Consider the following 22,809-nt stretch of genomic DNA (forward strand, 5'->3'; position numbering starts at 1 on the left):
TTGGAGAAAATGCTTTCATAGTTAAAAAAATCTAAAGTAACTAAACTCACCAAGCCTCAATTTCAACATACACTTGGGGAAAAAGAAGCCCAGTTCAAGCTCTTTTGTAGAACAAAATTCAAAATGCTGGGTGAATTTAGAGGCGCCTGGCTGGCTCAGTTGGTAGAACATGTGACTCTTGATCTCACGGTCATGAGTTCAAGTTTCACATTGGGTGTGGAGTCTGCTTAAAAAAAAATAAAGTAAGTTGGGTGAATTCAGAATTTTTTTTTTAAGATTTTATTTATTTGACAGAGAGAACATAAGCAGGCAGAGCGACAGGCAGATGGAGAGGGAGAAGTAGACACCCTGCTGAGCAGAAAGCCTGATGCAGGCTCGACCTGAGCTGAAGACAGATGCTTAACCGAGCCACCCAGGCATCCCTTAATTTAGAATTATTAAAAAAAATTTGAGGGTGCCTGGCTGGCTCAGTCAGAAGAGCATGTGACTCTTGATCTTGGGGTTGTGAGTTTGAGCCTCACGCTGGGTATAGAGATTACTAAAAAAATGAACAAACTTAAAAAAAAAAAAACCCAGGAAGAACAGAAAATTTGTCTCCAAAGAAAAACTTCCTGTTCTTTTAATTATGTGCCCATCATCTCTTACAAAATCTGCACTAAAAACTACCCGTTCGTGGGAAGTTACTTGCCTCTGATGTATGTACCACATCGCGATCCACCAACTCGGAGTCCACAGCCATGAGGATCCGGAGGTACAGATCTACTCCCCTTGGGTTTAGGTCCACTACTGAGAGAACGTCAAAAAAAAACTTGGGCCACCTAGTGAGATATTCTGTAACAAAAAGCAAGGCGAAGACTTGGGCTGCTTTATTTCGTATAAAGGTCTTCTCTGGTTGGGGATTCAGCATCTGACAAAGAGAAATTGTCCATGAAATTAAATATAAGTCGGAAAGTCTCAAACACGCTATTCTCCTATTTATCATCAATAGGCAAAAACTCACCAAGCCTCAACATGGTCTAGATCAGCTGTGCCACAACTGTGCTAGAAAATTACCGAAGTATTTAAGTGCTTACCCAGATGGAAAACAAACAAATGTACTCTGTTTGCTTCTTATTCTTACACTTTTAAAGAAAAGTTTCACATGCAGAATTTTACTAGTTTTTGGTTCTACTAAACTGTTTTTCTTCTGTTTGCTCTATAAGGAAAATAACAATTCTAGCTACATTACTATTTTGTATGTTAAGGTTAAAATTAACAAAAAAGAACATAATGTGAATAAAGAACTCTAATGACTCTCTTGTAAAGGGCTCACCTTTAGGAGTGAACAAAAATCTGTTTTTGTCAAGTAGTTAAAAAAAAAAAAAACAAACCCCACCTTAAAACCAAGGTTTCAACAATGTGTCATGGAAAGCATGAAAGTTTCAGATACTGATAGAATTTTCAGTTATTGCTAAGTTTTCATATACCCAAGATCTTTGATATCAGCACTTCCTAAAAAAGGTCTGGGATCAAAGGGAGGATAAGTGATCAACATTTTTGAGGTAAAGTTCTAAACTCTTACAAAACTAAAAATTTAAATATCTGGTAATTTAAGGTACTGAATGAAATTACTATTTTACCTGAGCTTGAAGCCAAGATATGAGCGTCTCCCTAATTAGTTGTTGTTGAACAGTAGTTAGTTCTGAATATCTGTTCAAAATAGAGAAGAAAAATAATAACAGCTATATTTGGTGTCTGTGGTTTAAAAAGTAACAGCCTCGTATATTTGAAAAGGAAACTTAAAATTTCCTAAAATAAATCGATAATGCTTCTCATCATGCTTTCAAGAAAAGACAGGGGTGGGCCTGGCAGGTAGTGTCATTACCTTAGTTTGCAATTGTGGTCCAGTTCATGTTAAAACAAAATGACAGCAGTGGAATTTCTCAAATGGAAATATGTCTACATTTTGAGGTCTGTGGCTTATAGAATAAATCAATAGGCAAACGAAGGGTCCTCTGAGCATTGATTCACCGTTTCTGCTTCTTTAAGGCAGGCACTCTAAATATCAGTGGCCATGCTGCCACTAACATCTAACAGAGTTGGCATGTAGAAATGGGCATAGTGTTGCTAGATCCGATTTTTTCAGAGAAGATCAAAATGAATTTTTTCTGTGGAATGTCTGGATTTTTAATATGTAACCAGTTAACTCAGTATTTCTAAAACACTTTGGGACAAATCAAAACTACATCTATAAACTGGATGTATCTCATACACTCTCAATTTACAGTCTGTATTATGATTTTCCCAAAGAGAGAAAAACTAATTTAAAAAATGACCTCTCCCCATAAATTTCAGAGTCAAAACAGTCAGAAAAGACTTACTTGTATTTAACTTGATGTTCTAGTACTTGAAAGCAGAAAAACTTTATGTGATCATCACTGAAAAAGAAAAGAGGAAAATCAGATAAGCAGAATATAATGTAGAAAAAACAAATCAAAAGTACTAGTGAAACACGGCTGAAGTTTCTCAAACAAGACCTCTGACTTACACTTTCTACTTATCGATCTCATTTATTACACTGTTTAGAACTTAAATATTATTCCATGCTCAATAGTACCATTAAATCCGACAAGCAAAAAAATGAAAAAAATTAAGATTCACCTTAAGTATACTGCTTTGCAAACAGAAGGAATTCCCCTAAATTCTAGGTGTTAGGATTACTGGAACCACTCCTACACTTTACAATAGAAAGGCTGGGTGTAAAATGACAAATGCCACAGAGCCGGAGATTGAGTCAAATCAGAGATGGTAACTGAAGCGATACCTAAAATTCAATCCTACACAGTCCACTGCAGCCAAATCCAAAACGAGCAGGCTCACTCAGACTGGCAGTTCAGCCTCAAAATTTATACAGAAAACCAAGTTACAAACACACTGCCCTTATATAAAGGGAGCAAAAATCAGATCTAGCAATTATCTACTCTCAAGGTCTCTACAGGGGTGATGCAGAGTGGCTGTAGGCCAGCTACAATCCCTGACAAAATCTCTTTAGTGAACAGCGATCTGTTCATCCAAGGTAGTTGGTTTGGACCAGGCTTAAGTCATATATAAAGCTAACTGGTCAATATAAGAATAGACAATATCTTAACCTAGACTACATGAAATTAACTAAACAAAATAATTTCACACACAAGAAGATGAAACTTAATCTTTGAAAGTTTTAAGTTAGGTTTAATCAGCACCTCTTTTAAGAACTTATGGTTTCTATTCTTAACATGGATGACACTGAAGCCTTAATGAATTATACAAGACTTATATTTTCCACTCAAAAATAAACTACAGGAATCCTTTAATTAAAAGCCAGATCTTAAAAAAAAAAAACAAGAAACCAAAAAACCCCGCCAGATCTTATATACTCTCAGACATATAGTATATGTTCTCAAAATTAACTTGAGGGTTGGAGCACTTGATTCCGACTGTAAAAGGTGGCAAGTATGACAGCCACAGCATGCTGAGGATGCCAGCTAGAAGCCATCACTAATAGCTAGGAGCGTCTATTCATACCAGCGCGTTGTTTGCTTATCATTAGTCAGCTGTGTTTCCCTAAGCCTTACTATGTCAGTTGTAGGTCTTTTTTAATTAAGTAACTTAATTATTATATAAACTAATAAACTGAGTGTGAGAGTGCCTATTTTTGTAAAAATTAAGTTGAATGCCTTAGAAAGACTTCATAGAGAGTCATATTGCTAAAAGGAAAAACCTTAGAACACTAATTCAAAGGGATACATGCACCCCTATGTTTACAGCAGCATTATTTATAATAGCCAAGATACAGAAGCAGCCCAAGTGTCCATAACTGATGAATGGATCAACATGTGGTATATATAGACAATGAAATATTATTCAGCCATAAAAAGAGTGAAATCTTGACATTTGCAATGACATGGATGGAGCTAGAATGTATAATGCTAAGTGAAATCAGTCAGAGAAAGACACCCTATGATTTCACTCAAATTTGGAATTTAAGATATAAAACAAACGAGCAAAGGACAAAAAAATGAGAGAGAGAGACAAATCAAGAAACAGACTCTTAACTATAGAGTACAAACTGATGGTTACCAAAGGGGGGGTAGGGGGATGGGTTAAGTACATGATGGGGATTAGGGAATACACCTGTGATGAGCACAGGGTGATGTATGGAAGTGCTGAATTACTATATTGTACACCTGGAACCAATGTAACACTGCCTGTTAACTAACTGGAATTAAAATAAAAATTAAAAAAAATTTTTTTAAAAAAGTAAAAGACCTTGTGCATATTTGATGTGGGCTAGATAACCAGAACACTTGGAGAGGTGGGAGAAAATGACTAAAAGTCTAGCAATCTGCACTAACTGTTCCTCAATCCGCTAGAGACCCAAAGTAGAAGTTTAGAGGATGGATTGAGTGTGATCAATGTAAGAATGATGAAGTGAATGCTAGTGGGATACACATAAAGGAAAGACCTTGGCCCAATATAAAGAAACTGGCAACTGAGTGTTTATATATTTTAATATTAAAAAAAAGTAAGTTATATACAATTCATGATACCGCCTTTGCCAACCTTTTAGAAAACCAACTATCACTTCCCATCATAAGAAGTTTTTACCGTACTGTATCCCAGCTGGGATCTGCTATCAGGTACGCAGCATAAGCAAAGTCTAGTTTTACTGAAAAGTCAATCCCGAAATGGCCAAATTACTAGTTTACTATTTTTCTCATTTCTACACTGAATGGTTTTCCAAAACACAAGCCATAAATATTTTTATGAAAACATTTTCCAAATACAGGTCTCACAGAAATTTCAATTCCTCTAAGTCATGCAAATTTTGTATAATTACCTGTATGTCCTCTGGGCTAGAGCTTCTGCACACACTTGCCAGGCATCTGGGGAAATCTTTAACTGCTCAAAATAGGCCAGGGCCTGTAAGATTGCAAAGCCGTAAGTGCATTTGGAATAGCTGATCTCAGTGCTCTACTGATATTAAAATATTCGAGGAGTAGTAAACCAATAACAAATCATTCAACCTGAAGAAAAATAACTAAAACATGAATTCTGGCTTCTGCGTAAGGGCAACTACTGGTCACTCCTAGAAAAAAGGTTACGTAAAGAACAAATTCCATCAGTTAGATACTCAAATCTGTTTCCTTACAGCAAGGGAGACAACACAAAAATGCCCTGCAGACCTCCATGGGTAATTCTGAGTATTAAGAGAAAAAATACACAAGTGCTTTGTTAAGTGCTATGCTACTGAGGCATATGCAATTATAAAATGGGATATAAAGGGCATTTTTCCTATTTAATAGCAAAATGCTATTAAAGAGGTAATTATAAAATTAGAGTCCATGGGGTACCTGGCTAGCTCAGTTGGTGGAGGGTGCAACTCTTGATCTCTGGGTTCAAACCCCACGCTGGGCGTAGAGGATTACTTAAAAATTCAAAAAAATCTTAAAACAAAACAAAACAAAACAAAACCACAACAAAATCCAGGGGTGCCTGGATGGCTCAGTCAGTTAAGCGTCCAACTCTTGATTTCGGCTTAAGTCTTGATCTCAGGGTTGTGAATTCAAGTCCCGTGTTGGGCTCTACACTGGGCATGGAGCCCACTTTTAAAAAATTAATTAAAAATAAAAGTAAATAAAACAAAATAATAAAAATATAATCTTTAAAAAAAACAACAACACAAAATAAACCCAAACCAAACAACTGCATGATATAAATTTTGGAAAAGTATGAATGATTGAAAAGCTTTAGGAAATGTTTCTCATTTCATGAATTCAGGGCTTTGTTATAAGAGCAAGTATACTCTAGGGGCACCTGGGTGGCTTAGTTGGTTAAGTGTCTGCCTTTGGCTCAGGTCATGATCCTGGGGTCCTGGGACGGAGCCCCGCATAAGGCTCCTTGCTCCACGGGGGGGCTGGATGCTTCTCCTTCTCCCTCTGCTTGTGCTATCAAATAAATAAATAAAATCTAAAAAAAAAAAAAAAAAACCACAAAGACGAAGTATACTCTAGAATGGATGCAGCACCATGTACATGTGCTCTACCAGACTGTTGGGAAAATGGGAATGACTTCTGCCACTCTTTTCCATTAGCACGTTGCAACTGGCATCAATGACAGATGCAGATGTCACATATGACAATGGACAAATAGTAATCCTAACAACCTGTGAAAAGTATCTCAGTCAGAAAATTACACAAAAACAGTGCTAGATAATTTTAAAGCAATTGATGTACTAATCAAACTTTGAAATGATACAGAAAGAACATTAAGCATTAGAGGAACCTAATTTTTTTTTAAGAGGGGGGTGGGAAGGGGCAGAGGGCAGAGGAAGGAATCCCAAGCAGGCTCCACTCCCAGCACAGAGCCCGATGTGGCGCTCCACCTCACAATCCTGAGATCATGACCTGAGCCGAAACTGAGAGTTGGACACAACTGACTGAGCCACCCAGGTGCCCCGAGAGGAACCTAATTTTAATTAGTAAATATTTTTAAAAACTGGTTTGTGCCCTGCTAGTGGTGAAATCAATTTTATAGGTCTTGACCTGATCAGCAATTAAAAAATGACAAAAAGAGTATCAGAGTATTGCACATAATAAAAATAGCTATTATTTTATGTAAATTGTTCTGTGTGTACATATACACTATATATATATAAAAAATATATACATATAGTTATATACGTTTGTCTATACACACACAGTCAAGATGTAAAATTTTTTCCTTTAGGTTAGAGATTTTAAAAGAAAAGCAAAAAAGCTCTATTATAGTTGTATGAATGAGGGAATGGGTTTTCATATGTGGTCTCCCTGGCTGCTCCCACTGAGAAAGAACCAAGTAAATGAAGGTAAGTAGATGAAGATGACCAAATACTATCTTAACTATAAACAATGGCTATCTTTGGAAATTAAGAACAGAAGAACCCAGACATGGCAAAGAATCTAATCCAGTTGTCATCTAACAATATTCCATGAAACCTAGGGTTTCCTTTAGGAACATTTATTAGGACAAGGTGGAAGTCAATCATGTATGTTGCATTACCACCTAATATTTCACTTACCAAAAAAAGAAGGGGGGGGGATTCAGCTGCTAGAATTATCACTGACATACCATTTTCTTTAAATAATAGCAAGTTTTAAGCCAAAGACAGCAATTCCATTAAAAAAGTGAAAGTAGCTTACAAGTTTTCAGTTTGTCATTAAAGTCTTTGCATTCTGAATGCATGCATTACTAGCATTTTTATTTTTTTTAAAGATTTGAGAAAGAGAGAGCGGGAGTGAGCATGGGGAAGGAGCAGAGGGAGAGGAAAGAGATAACCTGAGGCAGACTCTCAGCCGAGCAAGGAGCCCCAGTGGGGGACTCGATCCCTCCACCCTGAGATCAAGACCTGAGCCGAAACCAAAAGTCGGATGCTCAACCAACTGAGCCACCCAGACGCCCCATTTCCTAGCATTTCTAAGTGAAATTTTGTGGCAATTATGAACAAGTCAAACCTTTCATCACCTTTTCTTCTATTTCGTATCTTTTCTTCTATTTCGTGCCTTTTCTCTAATGCTCTACTGCCTCTAAGTGGCAAGAGAGTCACTTCAGCTACTGTCCCTATAAAAAAATAGAACTATCGCTAGACAACTGAGAATTGGGGTTGGCACAGTTATCTTATGATCAAAATGAGTTAGTGTTCCAATACTCTTGATTTCCAACATCAGAACTATCAGAATTCACTTTCCTTAAGATTCCTTCTTTTTTTACCCTAATTAATTCTGTCACTCAGGTTGGCTTAATGGGATATCAAATTAAGCCTGAATCTGGATGCTTAACATAAACCTGTAACTGACAGAACTAATTTTTATTGATAAAAAGCATAATTTTATATTAAAACACTAACAATGCATTGGATTCACTTTTCTGAAAAAGACAATCATTGCTCATTTAAATAATCTGTTGGATAGTGGTATTTAATAAAAAACAAATGATTTCCAAAAAGGATCATAAAAAAATAACAGAAAAGTCTATTTAATAAGTAAACAAACAGTAAAAGGTTTTTGGTTATAGCCATGTAATACTAAGGTAAAGATCTATGATACTTCAACTATGTGACTTTGAAGATAGGTAAACTCCTACATAAAGAAATTTGTCTACACACAGAAAACATGGATTTCAAATGTCTTTTGATGTCTTAACTAGTTTGTTAGGTATCTTGTAACTAGCCAGATTATTTAAATCTCAATTTCTGTTACTTTCCTTTATGTGGATGGCTGGTTACTTATTTAACAGCAGAGGCATGGAACCATGTTAGAAACTACTTGAGATTTTTTTACTTAAAAAAAATTCTCCTTGGGCACCTGGGAGGCTCAGTCCATTAAGCATCTACCTTCGGCTCAGGTCATGATCCCAGGGTCCTGGGATAGAGTCCCGCAAGGGCTCCCTGCTCAGCGGGGAGTCTGCTTTTCCCTCTGCCCCTCCCCCATGCTCGTGGGCACTCGTTCCCACTCTCTCGAAAAAATAAATAAAATCTTTTAAAAAATTATCCTTAAAAGCACAATAAAAACTGCAATGATATTTAGTGAGACTGTTACACTCATTTAGCTCATTTATAAAAAGTATCCTTTGCTATGAGAAGTAGAAAGACAAAATACTTCTCCTTCCACTTACCCTATGCTTCAAAACACCCACGTCTTTAAAAAATACTTAATTATAGGCTTATTCTTTAAATTCTTCTTTTATCATTCAGCTATAGCTATGATTACAGGTATAGCCTACATTATGTTTAATCGTTTATATTTGCTCAAATATCCCAGCACCTCATAATGGATTCCTTGTCATCTAATCATTTTATGTAACTGAAGACATGGCATATCATAACCGCTAATTTACATGTCTGCCTGGACTACATAACAAGGACACTAAATATCACTAACATGAAGGTGAAACAACGTGTCCAGACCAAGCCAGGAAATATAAAGATAAAATATGTATGTCTGCCACTATGGAAAGTTCCTCAAGCAATCCTTTGCACTGCAACTTTTAAATAATTAGAAATAAATAATTGATGTGACATAAAGAGCCGCCTTGAATCACATGAGATTTTAATACCTTTGTTGAGCCAACTGAAAAGAACATCAATCACAATGCTCAGGGTTTCTGTATTCAGAATATATTCAAGTACCTCAAATTTGTTTGTCTCTGTTCATTTCTACTCAAATGAAATCTTTATCATCAAATGTATTTTGCTTTTAAATTCAAGTCCTCTAATGCAAATCTGTGGTAACAACCTTTAAAAAACGATTAAGCTGACTTAACTTACCCTTTGTCTGAAGTCTGAATCAGCATTTGGATTTAGCCCTAAAAGAGCCTGTTCATCCATCCCTGCTGCTATTCTTGGAGTTTTCTGATTACAATAGGCGTGCCCTCTGATCCCACAGAAGAATCCACAAACATCTGCACACACACACACAAAAAAAGGTGAAAGAAAACAATACTTGATAAACAAAATTGATGCTTATCCAGAATATCGGAACAAGGGGATGACATTATGCAAAGAAGCATAAATGTTGAAAGACTTCTTTTGAAACTATCCAAAATTACAACTGGAGGAACCGAAGTCGCAGAAGAATGGGCCTACTAAATACTCCACAATGTGTAATTTCTAAAAATCTAACAAATATAATTAATGTTCTCAAATTTTCTCCTTCTTCAAGATCATCAAGTATAGAAAGTAATTCTTTTTCTACTTTAAATAGAAGCATCTGATTTATGCGGTGTAATCATCCCCAGTACTTAAAAGTGCAACTCTGCAACTATATTAAAATAGGAAAATCTAGATTATCTTATAATAATTTGCCTACTTCTATTCACCACTATCACAAACCTTTAGGGGAAAAAAAAATAGCTTAGAATGGCTGACTAAACAGTAATCTTGGAGTTCAATATCCTTATTGGGAGTGTCTATCAAGTACTTCAAGATTAAGTCAAATGAAAGAGGAAGGAGAAGAAGAGTGAAACACCAGTCATTTAACTTTTAAACAATAGCCTCTCTGGACAATTTTAGAAACGTATTTCAAAAAACACTTAATAGTAGCTATAAAAATTGATAAGTCAGAACTTAACACTGAATACTCTTATTTAAGAACATTTTTTTAGTCTTTGAAAAGCAATGCACCTTTTCACAGTATACAGTCTAAAGTTCTCAAATAAGAACACGATTAAGTCCCAAAATGCAAATTGGTTTTTGACAGAATGTATAACTGAGGGAACAAGGAACAAATTCTAAATGATGTGAAATCACATTTGTTCTCTCACCTACGAGGTAGGGAGACCATGCCTATACTACCATCAAAAGGCTGTAGGGCTTTTTTTTTTTTTTTTGGCGTTTTAATTATCATAAACCAAAGAGAAAATCAGAGCCTAAAGTAGCCAAGAGACTAAAGGCAGGGGGTGGGGGCGAACGGCCTTTTTGAAATGGTGAGGCCAGTATCTGATCCAGGTTACAGGACTCCAACTATAATATGCTTTTCTGTCTTTCCCTGGGTCTGCCTGAAACAAGTCAGTCAGGTTATGTGCTTCGAGCCCTTTAAGGGAAAAGATCAGCCCTTTCTCTTATGATTACTATCATTCGTTTAGACTACAGCAAGGCAAGTTCCACTGCCCTCAGGGTTAAGGTGCAAAGTCTTTTGAATGACTCCTGCTATTCTGCACCCCAACCCTGCAAGGCCAGTGGTATTCTGCCTTTCTTTCATCTTTGCACTCACTGCTCTTTTCTTGTTACTTGGTTAACCCCTGCCTGTCCTTCAAAATTCAGCTTAGAGGTCACCTCTTTCAAGAACCCTTCTTTGACCCCTATTGTCCAATTCTCCCAAACTGGATTAAATGCCCCCATCTTAATGCTGATATATTGTCACTGCCTGCTTACCAGTTTTCTCTCTATAATCTTAAAGGGAAAGGACTGTCTTAAATATTCCTCATTACGTCTCTAAGACATAATACAACATAGGCTTTGGGTTTGTAAACACCTGGAACTGTACTCCAATCTAGTCATTTTCAAACTGGGGCCACATGGACAATTAGGAAATGTGAAAGAGAACCCTCTCTATGAAGTGGGGAAGAGACCACCTACCTCATAAAGTTGTAAAGACTTGAATGAGATAAGGTATGTAAAGGATGCCTGGCACATAGTGGGCCCTCAATAGATTATTTATAATTCAGAACTAGTCACATGGGGAATGGGAACTACTTGGAGCAGTCTAGATTTATCATCTTATACTAATAAATGAGCATTTGAACAGATGGGAAAACACAAAAAAAGGCAGTGTTTCTTCCCCTATCCCTGCCAAAAATGACAAGAAAATTTGATGATTCCCTGGAAAAATGCAAACATAAAAAAGAAAATTGGAGTTCCTGTGAATCCCAGATTAAAAGTCCTGGGGCGGGGGGAGGTGCCTGACTGGCTGAGGCAGTAATCGGCTGCCTTCGGCTCAGGTCATGATCACGGGATCCTGGGATCTATGTACCCTGGGATCTTATGTACCCGTGCTCCCTTCTCAGCAGGGAGCCTGCTTCTCCCTCTCCTGCTTCCCCTGCTTGTGCTCTGTCAAATAAATAAGTAAATCTTAAAAAAAAAAAAAAGTCCTATAAAAGATTCCTTGAATTTAGGGAAAATTGCTTAAGCTTGGTCAAGTCACTTCAATTCTATCAAGCGAAAACAGCACTGGTCTTAAAAAAACCTGGCCGATGAATAACCTAAGGAAACAAACTTGTTACAGTTGTCAGTACCTAACGAATCCCCCATAGAGAAGGAACATGTATAATAATCAATATGCAGTGGAACATAACCATAAAACGGTGAATTACCTACACGTATGCAAACAAGTGAAAGTTACAACCTGTGCAGAAAAGGTAACAGTTCCCTCGGTTAAAGGTTGTGCATGAACACATAATGTTCTAACGTGGCAAAGACGTGCAGGCTTCACATTTTGTTACAATGCGATAAACACTTCAATTATGCATCTAGTAAATGTTTTGGGAGAAGGCAAGCAACACACTTAAAATATTAAGCCCTAACTTTTCTTTGATAGCCATTAAATAAAAAATCAAACAATCTAGGGAAATTCCTCCACACCTACTAGAACCTGTTCAAAGACCAGGACTGAATCTTTCCAGTCTTTCAACGCCACACTGACAAGTCGCTTTAATAAAACGTAACTTCCCCCAGTAACAACTAATTAGCACTTTCAAAAAGTACTCGTTTCTTCTGGTTACGGGGAAACATCACGCTTGTCTACTCCTGCAGAACTGCGAGGAAGGGAAGAGAAGAAATGGCGTGTCCGTGCTGGCAAATTACTACACAGAAATAACACTTTTCTCCTTTTTGTCCTGGGGCGGGGGGCGGGAGGCAAAGCAAGTTTGAGGTCTCTGCAGATGAAACTGGTGGGACACGCTGCTATTACAAATGAGGCTGGCCACTCTCACTACATTAGGGGCCACAGACGATGCCGACCCTCCCCGGCCGCCCCTGCCCCTTCTTCACTCCCCTCTCCGTCCCTCCCCTAAAGGAAGCCTCGTGGCAATTCGGGTGATGAAACACCCGGCAACGGGCGGCCACGCACTCGGCGCTCCGCGGCGCCGGCCGCAGCTCGTACCCACCCCCACCCAGTCCGCCCAGCCTCTTGGCGCACCGCCAAGGAGGGCCCCCGGCCCGCGCCCCTCCTTGGCGGGGGGCTCCCCGGGCCAGTCCGCCCGGCCAACTTCCCCGCAGCCTCGCGCGGACCCAGCTGGGTCCCAGTCCCGCCGCCCCCGAGCTCCGAGTCACCTTCCCTATCACTCCATCCCGCCTCCCCGCCTGCACTCCCGAGGGCTGGTCAGCGGAGCGGACCGGCGCCGCACGCAGGGAGCGGGGAGAGCGGCCCTCGTCCTTGTCGCCTTCGTCCTCCGCCACGGCCGCAGCGCTAACGCCGGAGACCGAACTGGCTGGGGCCGCGCGCCGCTCCGCGTCCCCTGGCGCCTTCTCTTGCGTGGCGCCCGGCCGGCAAGCTAGCAAGCAGGCGGGCGGGGTCGGCGCCCCAGGAAGGGAAAGAGCGCAAGGGGCCGGCTAACGCCGCCGCCGCCGCCTCCGTCGCCGCTGAGTCAGCGCGAAGCGCGCTCCCCGTGTCGGCGCCGCGCGGGCCAGCACCAGCAGCCTCATGGAGAGTGCGGACGGCAGCCCGCGGGCCCCGGCCGAGAGCCTACAACTCCCAGCATGCAACGGGCAGGCGGCGCTTCCGGGCGCTCGCCGGGGCCTGCGGTGCATGCCGGGATGGGGCGTCCGGCGCGAGTCCCTCCCACGCCACCGAATCTCGCGTGGGTTCTAGCTGCCGGTCGGGTGTGCTTGGAATGTTCCATAAAGGCTTCATTAGGTGGTAGCTTAGAATACCGAGCTTCTGAGATCCAAATGGCATGGTCCAAACCACGTATGATCGAGTTGTTTAATTGCTCTTCTATGGTCCCACGTGTCTAGGGTCCGGGAGCGTGAGGATCCTCTCAGGAGCGCTGAAAATTCTTAAACTTCACTTTAAACGTGCTAATATATTACCATTCATGAAAAGGAGAACATTCTTAGGGAGTTCTACTCGTAGGTTACTTCTCTGGCACTGTTACTTCGTTTATTCAGAGGCAGTAATGGCTCAAGCTATCTACATTTGAATGCCGGCCCCAACCCAACTCCTTTCCCCTCCCACATTTGACCTGTTTGAGGCACTTTACATAACCAATCTATTTCAGTTTACTCGTTTGTAAAATGGGGACGACAATAGTATTTCTTCAAAGGGTTCTTGTGAGGACTGGGATAATATATGTTTGCACACAATAAGCGCTCGGTATTTAGGTTTCATTGTTGATTATTCACTACTGAATACAGACTAGGTTGCAGTCACTTGACTATAGTGAGAAACAAGCAAAACTTGAAAGGGGAAATTCGGAAAAGAAGTAGAATAAAATTAATGTAACAATTTAGCAGCTACATTTGTTTAGTGACCCACCATGTGCAAGACACTACACCATGTATTTCATATATACAATATTTTCCATCACTTTCTCATCACCTTTGTAATTTTAAAATGTCAGGCAAGGATTCCTGTCGTATTTCCATGTATCTCCGGAGTCTAGCACATAGGACAGTGCCAGCTGTAGTTAAAACTCAATAAGATAGGGGGCGCCTGGGTGGCTCAGTCGTTAAGCGTCTGCCTTTGGCTCAGGGTGTTATCCCGCCATTCTGGGATGGAGCCCCACATCAGGCTCCTCTGCTGGCAGCCTGCTTCTTCCTCTCCCACTCCCCCTGCTTGTGTTCCCTCTCTCGCTGGCTGTCTCTCTCTCTGTCAAATAAATAAATAAAATCTTAAAAAAAAAAAACCCTCAATAAAATAATTGCATGGATTGATTCTTACATTACCCGTGTCTGTCAACGGCTATGGAGACTCAATATTAATCCTAGTCTGAGTGGCTCCAAAATCTTCAGTATGTTCAGTCTATGTATATTCCCTTTACCTAATATCTACAGCTTATCTATAGTTTACCTAGTGATATTGGCCCTTTATGGTAGTTCAAATACCTAGGATTATAAATATCTTTCAATTTCGAAAACTTACATTATATTTTTTTAAAGGACTCCTTTACATCCTAGTCTTTTTTTTTTTTTAAATATTTATTTATTTATTTATTTGACAGAGACAGAGAGAGAGGGAACACAAGCAAGGGGAGTGGGAGAGGGAGAAGCAGGTCCCCCATCAAGCAGGGAACCCAATGCGGGGCTCGATTCTAGGACCCCGGGATCATGACCTAAGCCGAAGGCAGATGCTTAATGGCTGAGCCACCCAGGCGCCCCAAAAACCTACGTTATTTTGAAACAAAGCAGCTCTTGGTGGTATCCAACTGAATAGGACCGGAAAGGGTTATTAAATTTGACTACTTTATAGTCTGGCCTTCTCATCTTAGACTAACATAAAATGCCAGCTATCAAAATGTTGATAGGGGTGCCTGGGTGACTAAGTCGTTATGTGTCTGCCTTCGGCTCAGGCTATGATCCCAGGGTCCTAGAATCTAACAGACATGGGGCTCCCTGCTCAGTGGGGAGCCTGCCTCTCCCCCTCACTCTGCCTGCTTCTCCCTCTCCTCCTGCCTGCCGCTCCCCTGTTTGTGCTCTCTCTCTCACTATCTTTCTCTGTGAAATAAATAAATAAAATCTTTTTTAAAAAGTTGATAAATAACAGTCATTTTAATTTAAAGCATGTATATTTGCATATAGCAACATTTTTACATATTAATTGCCAACATTTTGGAGCATTTATTATGTGCCAGAAACAGCTTTAAGTGTTCCTAAATTAATCCTCACAATTCTATGAGGTAGGTACTATCATTATCCCTATTTTATAGATAAGGAAACTGAAAGTAGCAGAGCTGAGATTCAAACCCACTTCATATGTACTGGAAGGTTGTTATCTCTAGGTGGTGAGATTGCAGATGATTTTTTTTTTCTTCCTTGTACATTTTTGGATTTTAAAAAATCCTCCACAACGTAATGTAATGAGCACTGGATATTATATAAGACTGGTGAATCACTGAACTCTACCTCTGGAACTAATAATACATTATATGTTAATTGAATTTAAATTTTTTAAAAAGTAAAATAAATAGATAAATGGGGAAAAAATCCTCCACAGTGACCATGTAGTATTTTCATAATCAGAAAAACATTTAAAAAAAACCTGACTCTAATAAAAGGAAAACATAGTTTCATTCACTCTTTGAGCATTTATTGAATGCTATGTCCCTTATGAAGCATTTTCCAGATTTCTTCAACCAGGTTTATTTAATCATTTCTTTGATGTTGCTTTTTTTTTAACCTCTTATATGTCATGAATATATCTTAATATGTTTTTGTTTTGTATTAAATTTGTGTGGTTGTCTTACCTAGGACTCAATTCTTGAAGACTGAAAATAAATCTTATCTTGATCCTGTTTATGGATAGTGATTTCTCAGTTAATATTTGTGAGATGCATTGAATTGAATAAAAAATAATACAACTGTGAGCTGCTAACCACTGAGTTCTGTGTCAACTTCTTTTCTCCATATGCTTCATCTCAATGCTTGTTAAGTCCAGTGCCATTGCCATCAAGAGCTCATTCATTCAAGATGGGTTTCCTGGCAGAGAAAGAAGTTGAAAATAGGTCAGGTAAGCTGTCTTTACTGGTCCTAGTCCAATCATTGGTTTTTCTTAGAGGAAGTGGGTGTGAGGCAGGAAGCCTGAGGCAGAATAGAGCATTGAAGCATTATTTAGTAAAGGAAAAAGTTTTTTATTTTTATTCCAAAACACTGTATAGTCCCTTAGGCTTCACTATAACGACATCTCTCCTCCATGTCAGTCGATCGCTAATTGTTAATAGTTACTTAAATGGTCAATATCCACTGATACTGAATAGAAACACCAAAAGATTCCTAAATCAGACACCTTTAAAAATTCAGGTTCTATTTACCTACTACAGATTTCAAGTTTCTTTCTATGCATATTGTCTATCTTTAGTTTCAAATTGGGAGATGGGAACACTTAGGATCCTTGGATTGAAGAATATTTCTAGTTTGAAATCCTTACAGGGCTCTTATGACCTATGGCTCACTGATCACTTATCCACCAAAAACAAAACTAAAAAAAAAAAAAAGCCATTCTTTTGTGTGTACATAGGCAGATTAGATTTTTGTCTTGAGCCTTAATCTAAAGTTTAAAAAATTAGGCTAGCATTCAACAGAGAAGAATTTGATATTACTTTGTATATAGGGAACCAAAGGCCCATATATATGCTAGGAAATCACACACTTGTTCAATTTATTTTTATTTTTTTATTTTTTAAAAGATTTTATTTATTTATGTGGCAGAGAGACAGCCAGCGAGAGAGGGAAGACAGCAGGGGAGTGGGAGAGGAAGAAGCAGGCTCCCAGCGGAGAAGCCCGATGTGGGACTCGATCCCGGAACACCGGGATCACACCCTGAGCTGAAGGCAGACGCTTAACGACTGCGCTACCCAGGCGCCCCTATTTTTAAAACCCTTAAATAGTATTTACTCTGTTTCAGGTACCTGTCATAAAGTACTTCAGAAACACTGTTACTCCTCATAATAACCCTATAGAGACCCTGAGCTGAAGGCAGACGCTTAACGACTGCGCTACCCAGGCGCCCCTATTTTTAAAACCCTTAAATAGTATTTACTCTGTTTCAGGTACCTGTCATAAAGTACTTCAGAAACACTGTTACTCCTCATAATAACCCTATAGAGTTGGTACTATTACCCCACTTCAAAGATGGAAAAATTAAGGCACTAAGAAATTAACTTGTCCAAGATCATTTAGCTCCTGAATGTGAGAGCTGAAATTTGAACCCAGGTCATCTGGCTCTACAGTCCTGTGTTCATAAGTACTGCCCTTTTAAACTAATTGAACTGACCATCCCTTAACCTAAGGCTACTCTGTTCTGGTGAAAGTTCTTCTGGTTAAGGAAAGTGCCTTGGGGATTAGTTCTGGATAAGTAATGTTCCATTACTTTTGATAGTTTCATCGAGAAACATCGATGAAAATAAGTGCTTGATTGCACAGGAATTACACTAAATGCTTCTTGAATTTAGATGGACTTAGAAGATAAAGAGTAATTGCCTATCTTGGATGTATTTATGTCAATTATCCACATAAAGCTTACCAAAGATAAGGAAATACAAATTATGAATACGTGTCTATAGTGCTTTTAGAATTCATAATTCATTGCATTTGATCCTCATACCAACTCATTGGTTGGCCAGGCAAGTATTGGTAGTTTCATTTTACGGCTGATGAAACTGAAGTCCAAAGAGGTTAAGAGACTTTCTAGAAATCTCACAGATACGGAACAACAGGGTTTGCGCTATAAACCCAGTTCTCCTGACTCCAAATCCAGTGATCTATCCTTTCTATTGATGCCCCTTCCTGCGATCTGAACTTTGTTGTTACCTTGGCAACAGTACAGAACACTAAGTGCCTGGAAACCATGCTGCTGCCCTTTCTGCGTGCCACAAACTTAAAAGTTTAACTGAGGTGACCTTAATCACCAATCCTTTTGTCAAATTCCCTTCTTCATGTGCTTCATCTTAACGTTTGCTCAGTCTAGTGGCCTTGTCGCCACGCTCATTTATGACGGGCTTCTTGGCAGGTAGGTCAGATATACCGTCTTTCCTAGTCCTGGTGCAGTTATTCTGTATCTGTTAGCTCTGAGTATGGAGCAAAAGCCTGAGGGACACGAAATAGCCGCTTGGAGTGAGGCCTCTTCCCTTGGGCTTCACATTTCACGTCGGATGTAGTCATTTGCCTCTGAACAGCTCTTGTGAGGCAACTCTTTGGCGAAGGTAAAAGGCCTTTGCCTTCTGTTGGTTCGAGGCAACAAACTGTTTAGAGTGGTTTAGACAGGGGGTAGTCTTTATTTTAGAGGAAATAGTCAGGCCTCTGGGGCCCCCTTCTTGTCCACCTATGAAATTACGAAGAGTCAGATGTCTGATGAGATTCTAAGAAAACTTGGAATGCTGGGTCATTTGAGATTTTGTCAGCAGGTGGCACTTCTCTCCTTAGTCACTAAATAGAATCTCTCCAATAAAAGAAATACTGTTTTTCTTTGCTTCTATTGAGTTCCCTCAGAATTGGTTAGCCACCCCAACATTTCTCCTCGGTTCCTTTTTGCAGTGATTTAGTCTACAATACCTGTTTATGTATTTTAATTTGCTTATACTTTTCCCACAAAATTTGAAATTGTTTGTAGCATACAGTATACAACAGCAAAATATGAGGAGGGGAATATGAACTGCAATAAAGAATATATGATTTGATTCTGAGTTGTGGGTACCTGGAGCAAAAATACACACAACTGTGTACCATTACTCTGGGTGAATGGGCAAGGAGAATGACTTTTCTAGAATTTGAAATCAAAATGAAAGTTGTTACCTAGGGTTAATAGCGACAAGTTTCTGCTATGTCCCTCTCAACGCTCTAGCCCAAGCTATAAGTGACTCCTGACCTGTAAAAACGAAGCAGTACTTTTACTGCCATATGCAGCTTCAAGGGTGCACAATTAGCATTCCTCCACCTCTGGTCTTCAACTTTTCAAGATGTGGGCCTCACCCATTCATTTATTCTACACAGACTGAGCTCTGACCATCTACAGGGCTTTGTCCTGCACCTTGGGAAAACAAGCATACCCTTTAGGCTTGGGCGTGCCAAATCAATTTATAAGATTTCCTCCAGAGAGAGCGCTTTCAACTAGTTGGAGAGAAAAGATCTCCGTTTATACTCATGAATAACTAGAGGACTGTATCAGGCCATGTTACAATCAAATGCTAAATCTATGTGCTTCGTCTTCGTAGGATTCTAGGGTCATTCTGCCTATTTAAAAATAAATCGGTAAATTTCATCTCGTTTCTAACAGAAAACCAGTTTGATATTGTGGCTTCCCTTATCAATACCATTTATTAGAAATGGTGTGGTCCTCAACAGCTGAGGCGGGGGGGGGGGTGCTGGGGCTCCCGTGATCAGAGGGCTAAGAGAGCCCCTAAATATCCGCCCCGCAGCCCACGGGATACTTGATGAGGGACCAGCGTCTCGCCCCGTCCACTGTTGGACGGGCATCGATGTTGGGGGCCCTGCTCCCTGCGCCCGGGGGAGGTGGCGGCGGCGGGGGGGCGGAGGGCGGCTTTGTGGCGCGCGCGGGTTCCACCGCAGGCGGCGCGGAGGCGGGGCGGGGCAGAGGCGTCTCTGGGCAGAGGCGTCCGCAGCACCGGCACTCGGCCCGGCGCGGGCGCGGCTCATGGCCAGCCCCGCAAGGTCTGGCTTCCCGGCGCACACGAATAGCCGTCTGGACGCGTTCCTGCGGAGGCAGCTGCAGCCCGAGGTCTACGACGCCATCCGCGCCTACGAGCCGTGCATCGTGGTGTCCGACTCGGAGAAGCACACCTTCAAGTACGTGGTGCTCAGCGATCGGCTCATCTACCTGACCGAGAACCCGCCCAAGTCCATACGGCGAGCCGTGGCGCTGCGGGACGTTGTGGCCATTGACCTGGTGAGGAGCGTGGGTGGACAGGCGGGCTCGCGAGGACTCCCTTCCTGGGTCCCCCAATTCCAGCCCTCCGCATGCGGGAAGAGGGAGGAGGAGGAGGACCTTCCTCATCCCTCCCTGGACTCCCGTACTTTCTTTAACTTCAGGACTAGAAGCCACAGGAGAACTGTGTACTCCAAATAAATATGCCTTGCCCGTTCTCATCATGTGTACCAGTCATCCCTTGTCCCCCCAAATAGGGCTACAGGTTTGAAAACATAGCCCTCTATCAAAAGTATGCTTTTAAAGTCATTTTTTCGTTCGTTAAGCACCTAGCCAGGCCCTTGTTCTAGACACTGAGGATGCAAAAATGAAATAGGGCCCCTTCGTAGAAGCTGCTGTAGGAGAGACAAAAAGCCAAAACCAAAGCAAATAAATGCAGTGTGCTAAATACTATTATGCCTTGTTTACTTTCTTATCAACAGTGCTTAGAGGGTGTGAGGTGCCCAATATGAATAAGTGAGCGAATGAATGAATGAATGAATAAGATGTGCACAGGACACATGGCGATCTCAGGCTGGTCATTTGATCCAAACTGGGCTTCAAAACTTCTTGAAGAAGATACAGTCTGGCACAGACATGCCTTGTCCCAGTGTTTAGTGTGCTGCTACTGTTCCTCCAGGATCAGATTTACCTTATAAACCAGCAACAGATTGGAAGCAGTCTCCTCTCCAATTACTGTTTTTTCCCCCTTGGCTCCCTTTGTCTGAGCTGCTCTCTAGGTGTGTTCCTTTTTCCACTGGGGACAGGTGTCTAGCCTCATCCTCCCTCCCCCCCGCCTCCCGCATCTCCCAAAGGAGAAGTTGGCAAGACTTGGTGGGGCTGTTTTGCCAAGACAAGCATAACTTGTTTGGAACAAAAGGATACAATTTAGTGAAAAAATGCTTTTATTTTTTTCTCCTTAAATTACTTCTGTGGGCTAATATCACTGCAAATTTATTTGTGGGTTTTTTTTTTTTTTTTGAGTAAAAGTTGGAAGCAAAACTGCCTTTTTCTCACTATTTTCATTCTCTTGAAATAAAATTTTAAAAAATTAGTTTCCTTTATCAAATCCGTTTAAAACATTAAATGCTTAACTTTTTCTACTGTCTGCAGTGTAAACATTTATTGTTTTGACAAAATGTAATGATTTTAGGATATTGTTACTCTCCCCAACAAGACAGTATATGTATTCCAATAGTTGTTATATATCTTTTCTTTTGAGCTGTCAATCAGAAAAGTACAGTAAAGTTTCCTAGGCCTCCAAGCCAAGAATCCTCCCAAAATGTGTACCAATTCATTTGGTCATCCTTTATGTACAAAATTTACCTTTTAGGCACATAGAGGAATTTGTAAAGGTGCCGAACAAATCTAAGATTTCAGCATTGTTGATAGATGGAACGTTCATCTTGCACAATATAGTTGTGACAGGCAGAATAATGGCCCCCAATAGATATCTCTGGAACCTGTGAATATGTTACATTATAGGCAAAGAGGAATTAAAGTTGCAGACGCAATTAAGGTTGCTTGCTAATCAGCTGACTTTAAAATAGGGAGATTAAAAAAAAAAGTGTCCAATAAACAAAGGAACAAAAAAAAAAAAAAAAGAAAAAAAGAGAAAGAAGCCCAAATAAGTAAAATACGGAGATTATTTTGGATTATCTGGGTGGGTTCAATGTAATCACAAGATCCTCAAAAGTGGAAAAGGGAGGCAAAGTGCTGCAGCACAAGAGACTTGGTTCTGAAGGTGGAAGGGGCCAGAAGCCAAGGAATGTGGGCAGCCTCTAGAAGTTGGAAAAGGCAAGGAAACAGGTTTTCTCCTAGAGCCTCCAGAAGGAATGCATTCCTCTTGACACCTTGATTTTAGCCCAGTGAGACCCATTTTGGACTTCTGACCTCCAGAACCATAAGAATAAATTTGTGTTGTTTAATGCCACAGATTAGGTAATATGTTACAACAGCAAATGAATACAGAAGTGTTTCCTGTTAATGTTGTTTATCGAGGGAGGGAAAGAGAGCGAGAGTGAGCACGTGTGTAGGGAGCGGAAGGATGGGGAGGGGCAGAGGGAGAAGGAGAGAGAGAATCTTAAGCAGACTCCATGCTCAGGGAGGAGCCCAACTTGCGTCTCAGTCTCACAACGCTGAGATCATGACCTGAGCTGAAACCAAGAGTCTGATGCTTAACAGCTGAGCCATCCAGGCACCCCAATGATTACCCATTTTAAACAACATTAATAGGATGGGGCGCCTGGGTGGCTCAGTTGGTTAAGCATCAGACTCTAGGTTTCAGCTCAGGTCATGTTAGGTCATGATCTCAGCGTTGTGAGATTGAGACCCGAGCTGGGCTTCCCCTCTCAGGGGAGTCTGCTTGAGGCTCTTTTCCTCTGCCCTTCCCCCGCTCTCTTTTAAATAGTTAAAGAAATCGCTTAAAAAAATTGGTAATCATTTCTTAAAAATATTGTTTCAGTGAGAAATAAATATAATCATGCCAATTACAAATGCCTTAACAATCTCTTTTTCTGAGGTTTTATAAAATAATTCTAGGGTTATTATAGTTCAGTGGCTTACACAGCTCCCCAGGGTGAGTGACATATGGGTATCCCAGAATTGCTGGTAAAGGTACTAGGTATAGTACCAATTAATAGTCACAGGTGTAGTTGACTAACCATCCTTCTATGAACATTAA

General features: G+C 40.4%; 2 protein-coding genes across 3 annotated transcripts in view; one reads left to right on the plus strand and one right to left on the minus strand.

The window, feature by feature from the left end:
- XPOT (exportin for tRNA) overlaps positions 1-22,809 on the minus strand; it is a 161,592-nt gene that overhangs the window by 28,454 nt on the left and 110,329 nt on the right. For both annotated transcript variants that reach the window (XM_048218192.2, XM_057316523.1), the window contains exons 4-8: positions 9,323-9,456; positions 4,859-4,941; positions 2,361-2,417; positions 1,620-1,689; positions 689-907 (exon numbers count right to left, since the gene is read on the minus strand). In XM_048218192.2, the coding sequence (XP_048074149.1) occupies positions 689-907; positions 1,620-1,689; positions 2,361-2,417; positions 4,859-4,941; positions 9,323-9,456 (563 nt within the window). The remainder of the gene's footprint in view (positions 1-688; positions 908-1,619; positions 1,690-2,360; positions 2,418-4,858; positions 4,942-9,322; positions 9,457-22,809) is intronic.
- The window catches only part of CUNH12orf56 (chromosome unknown C12orf56 homolog), an 83,923-nt gene continuing 80,920 nt past the window's right edge, over positions 19,807-22,809 (plus strand). The window contains exon 1 of the mRNA XM_026500109.3: positions 19,807-20,108. Coding sequence (XP_026355894.2) covers positions 19,857-20,108 — 252 coding nt within the window. The 5' untranslated portion in view covers positions 19,807-19,856. The remainder of the gene's footprint in view (positions 20,109-22,809) is intronic.

The sequence above is a fragment of the Ursus arctos genome, unplaced genomic scaffold (genome assembly GCF_023065955.2).
Source record: "Ursus arctos isolate Adak ecotype North America unplaced genomic scaffold, UrsArc2.0 scaffold_21, whole genome shotgun sequence".
Classification (NCBI taxonomy): domain Eukaryota; kingdom Metazoa; phylum Chordata; class Mammalia; order Carnivora; family Ursidae; genus Ursus; species Ursus arctos.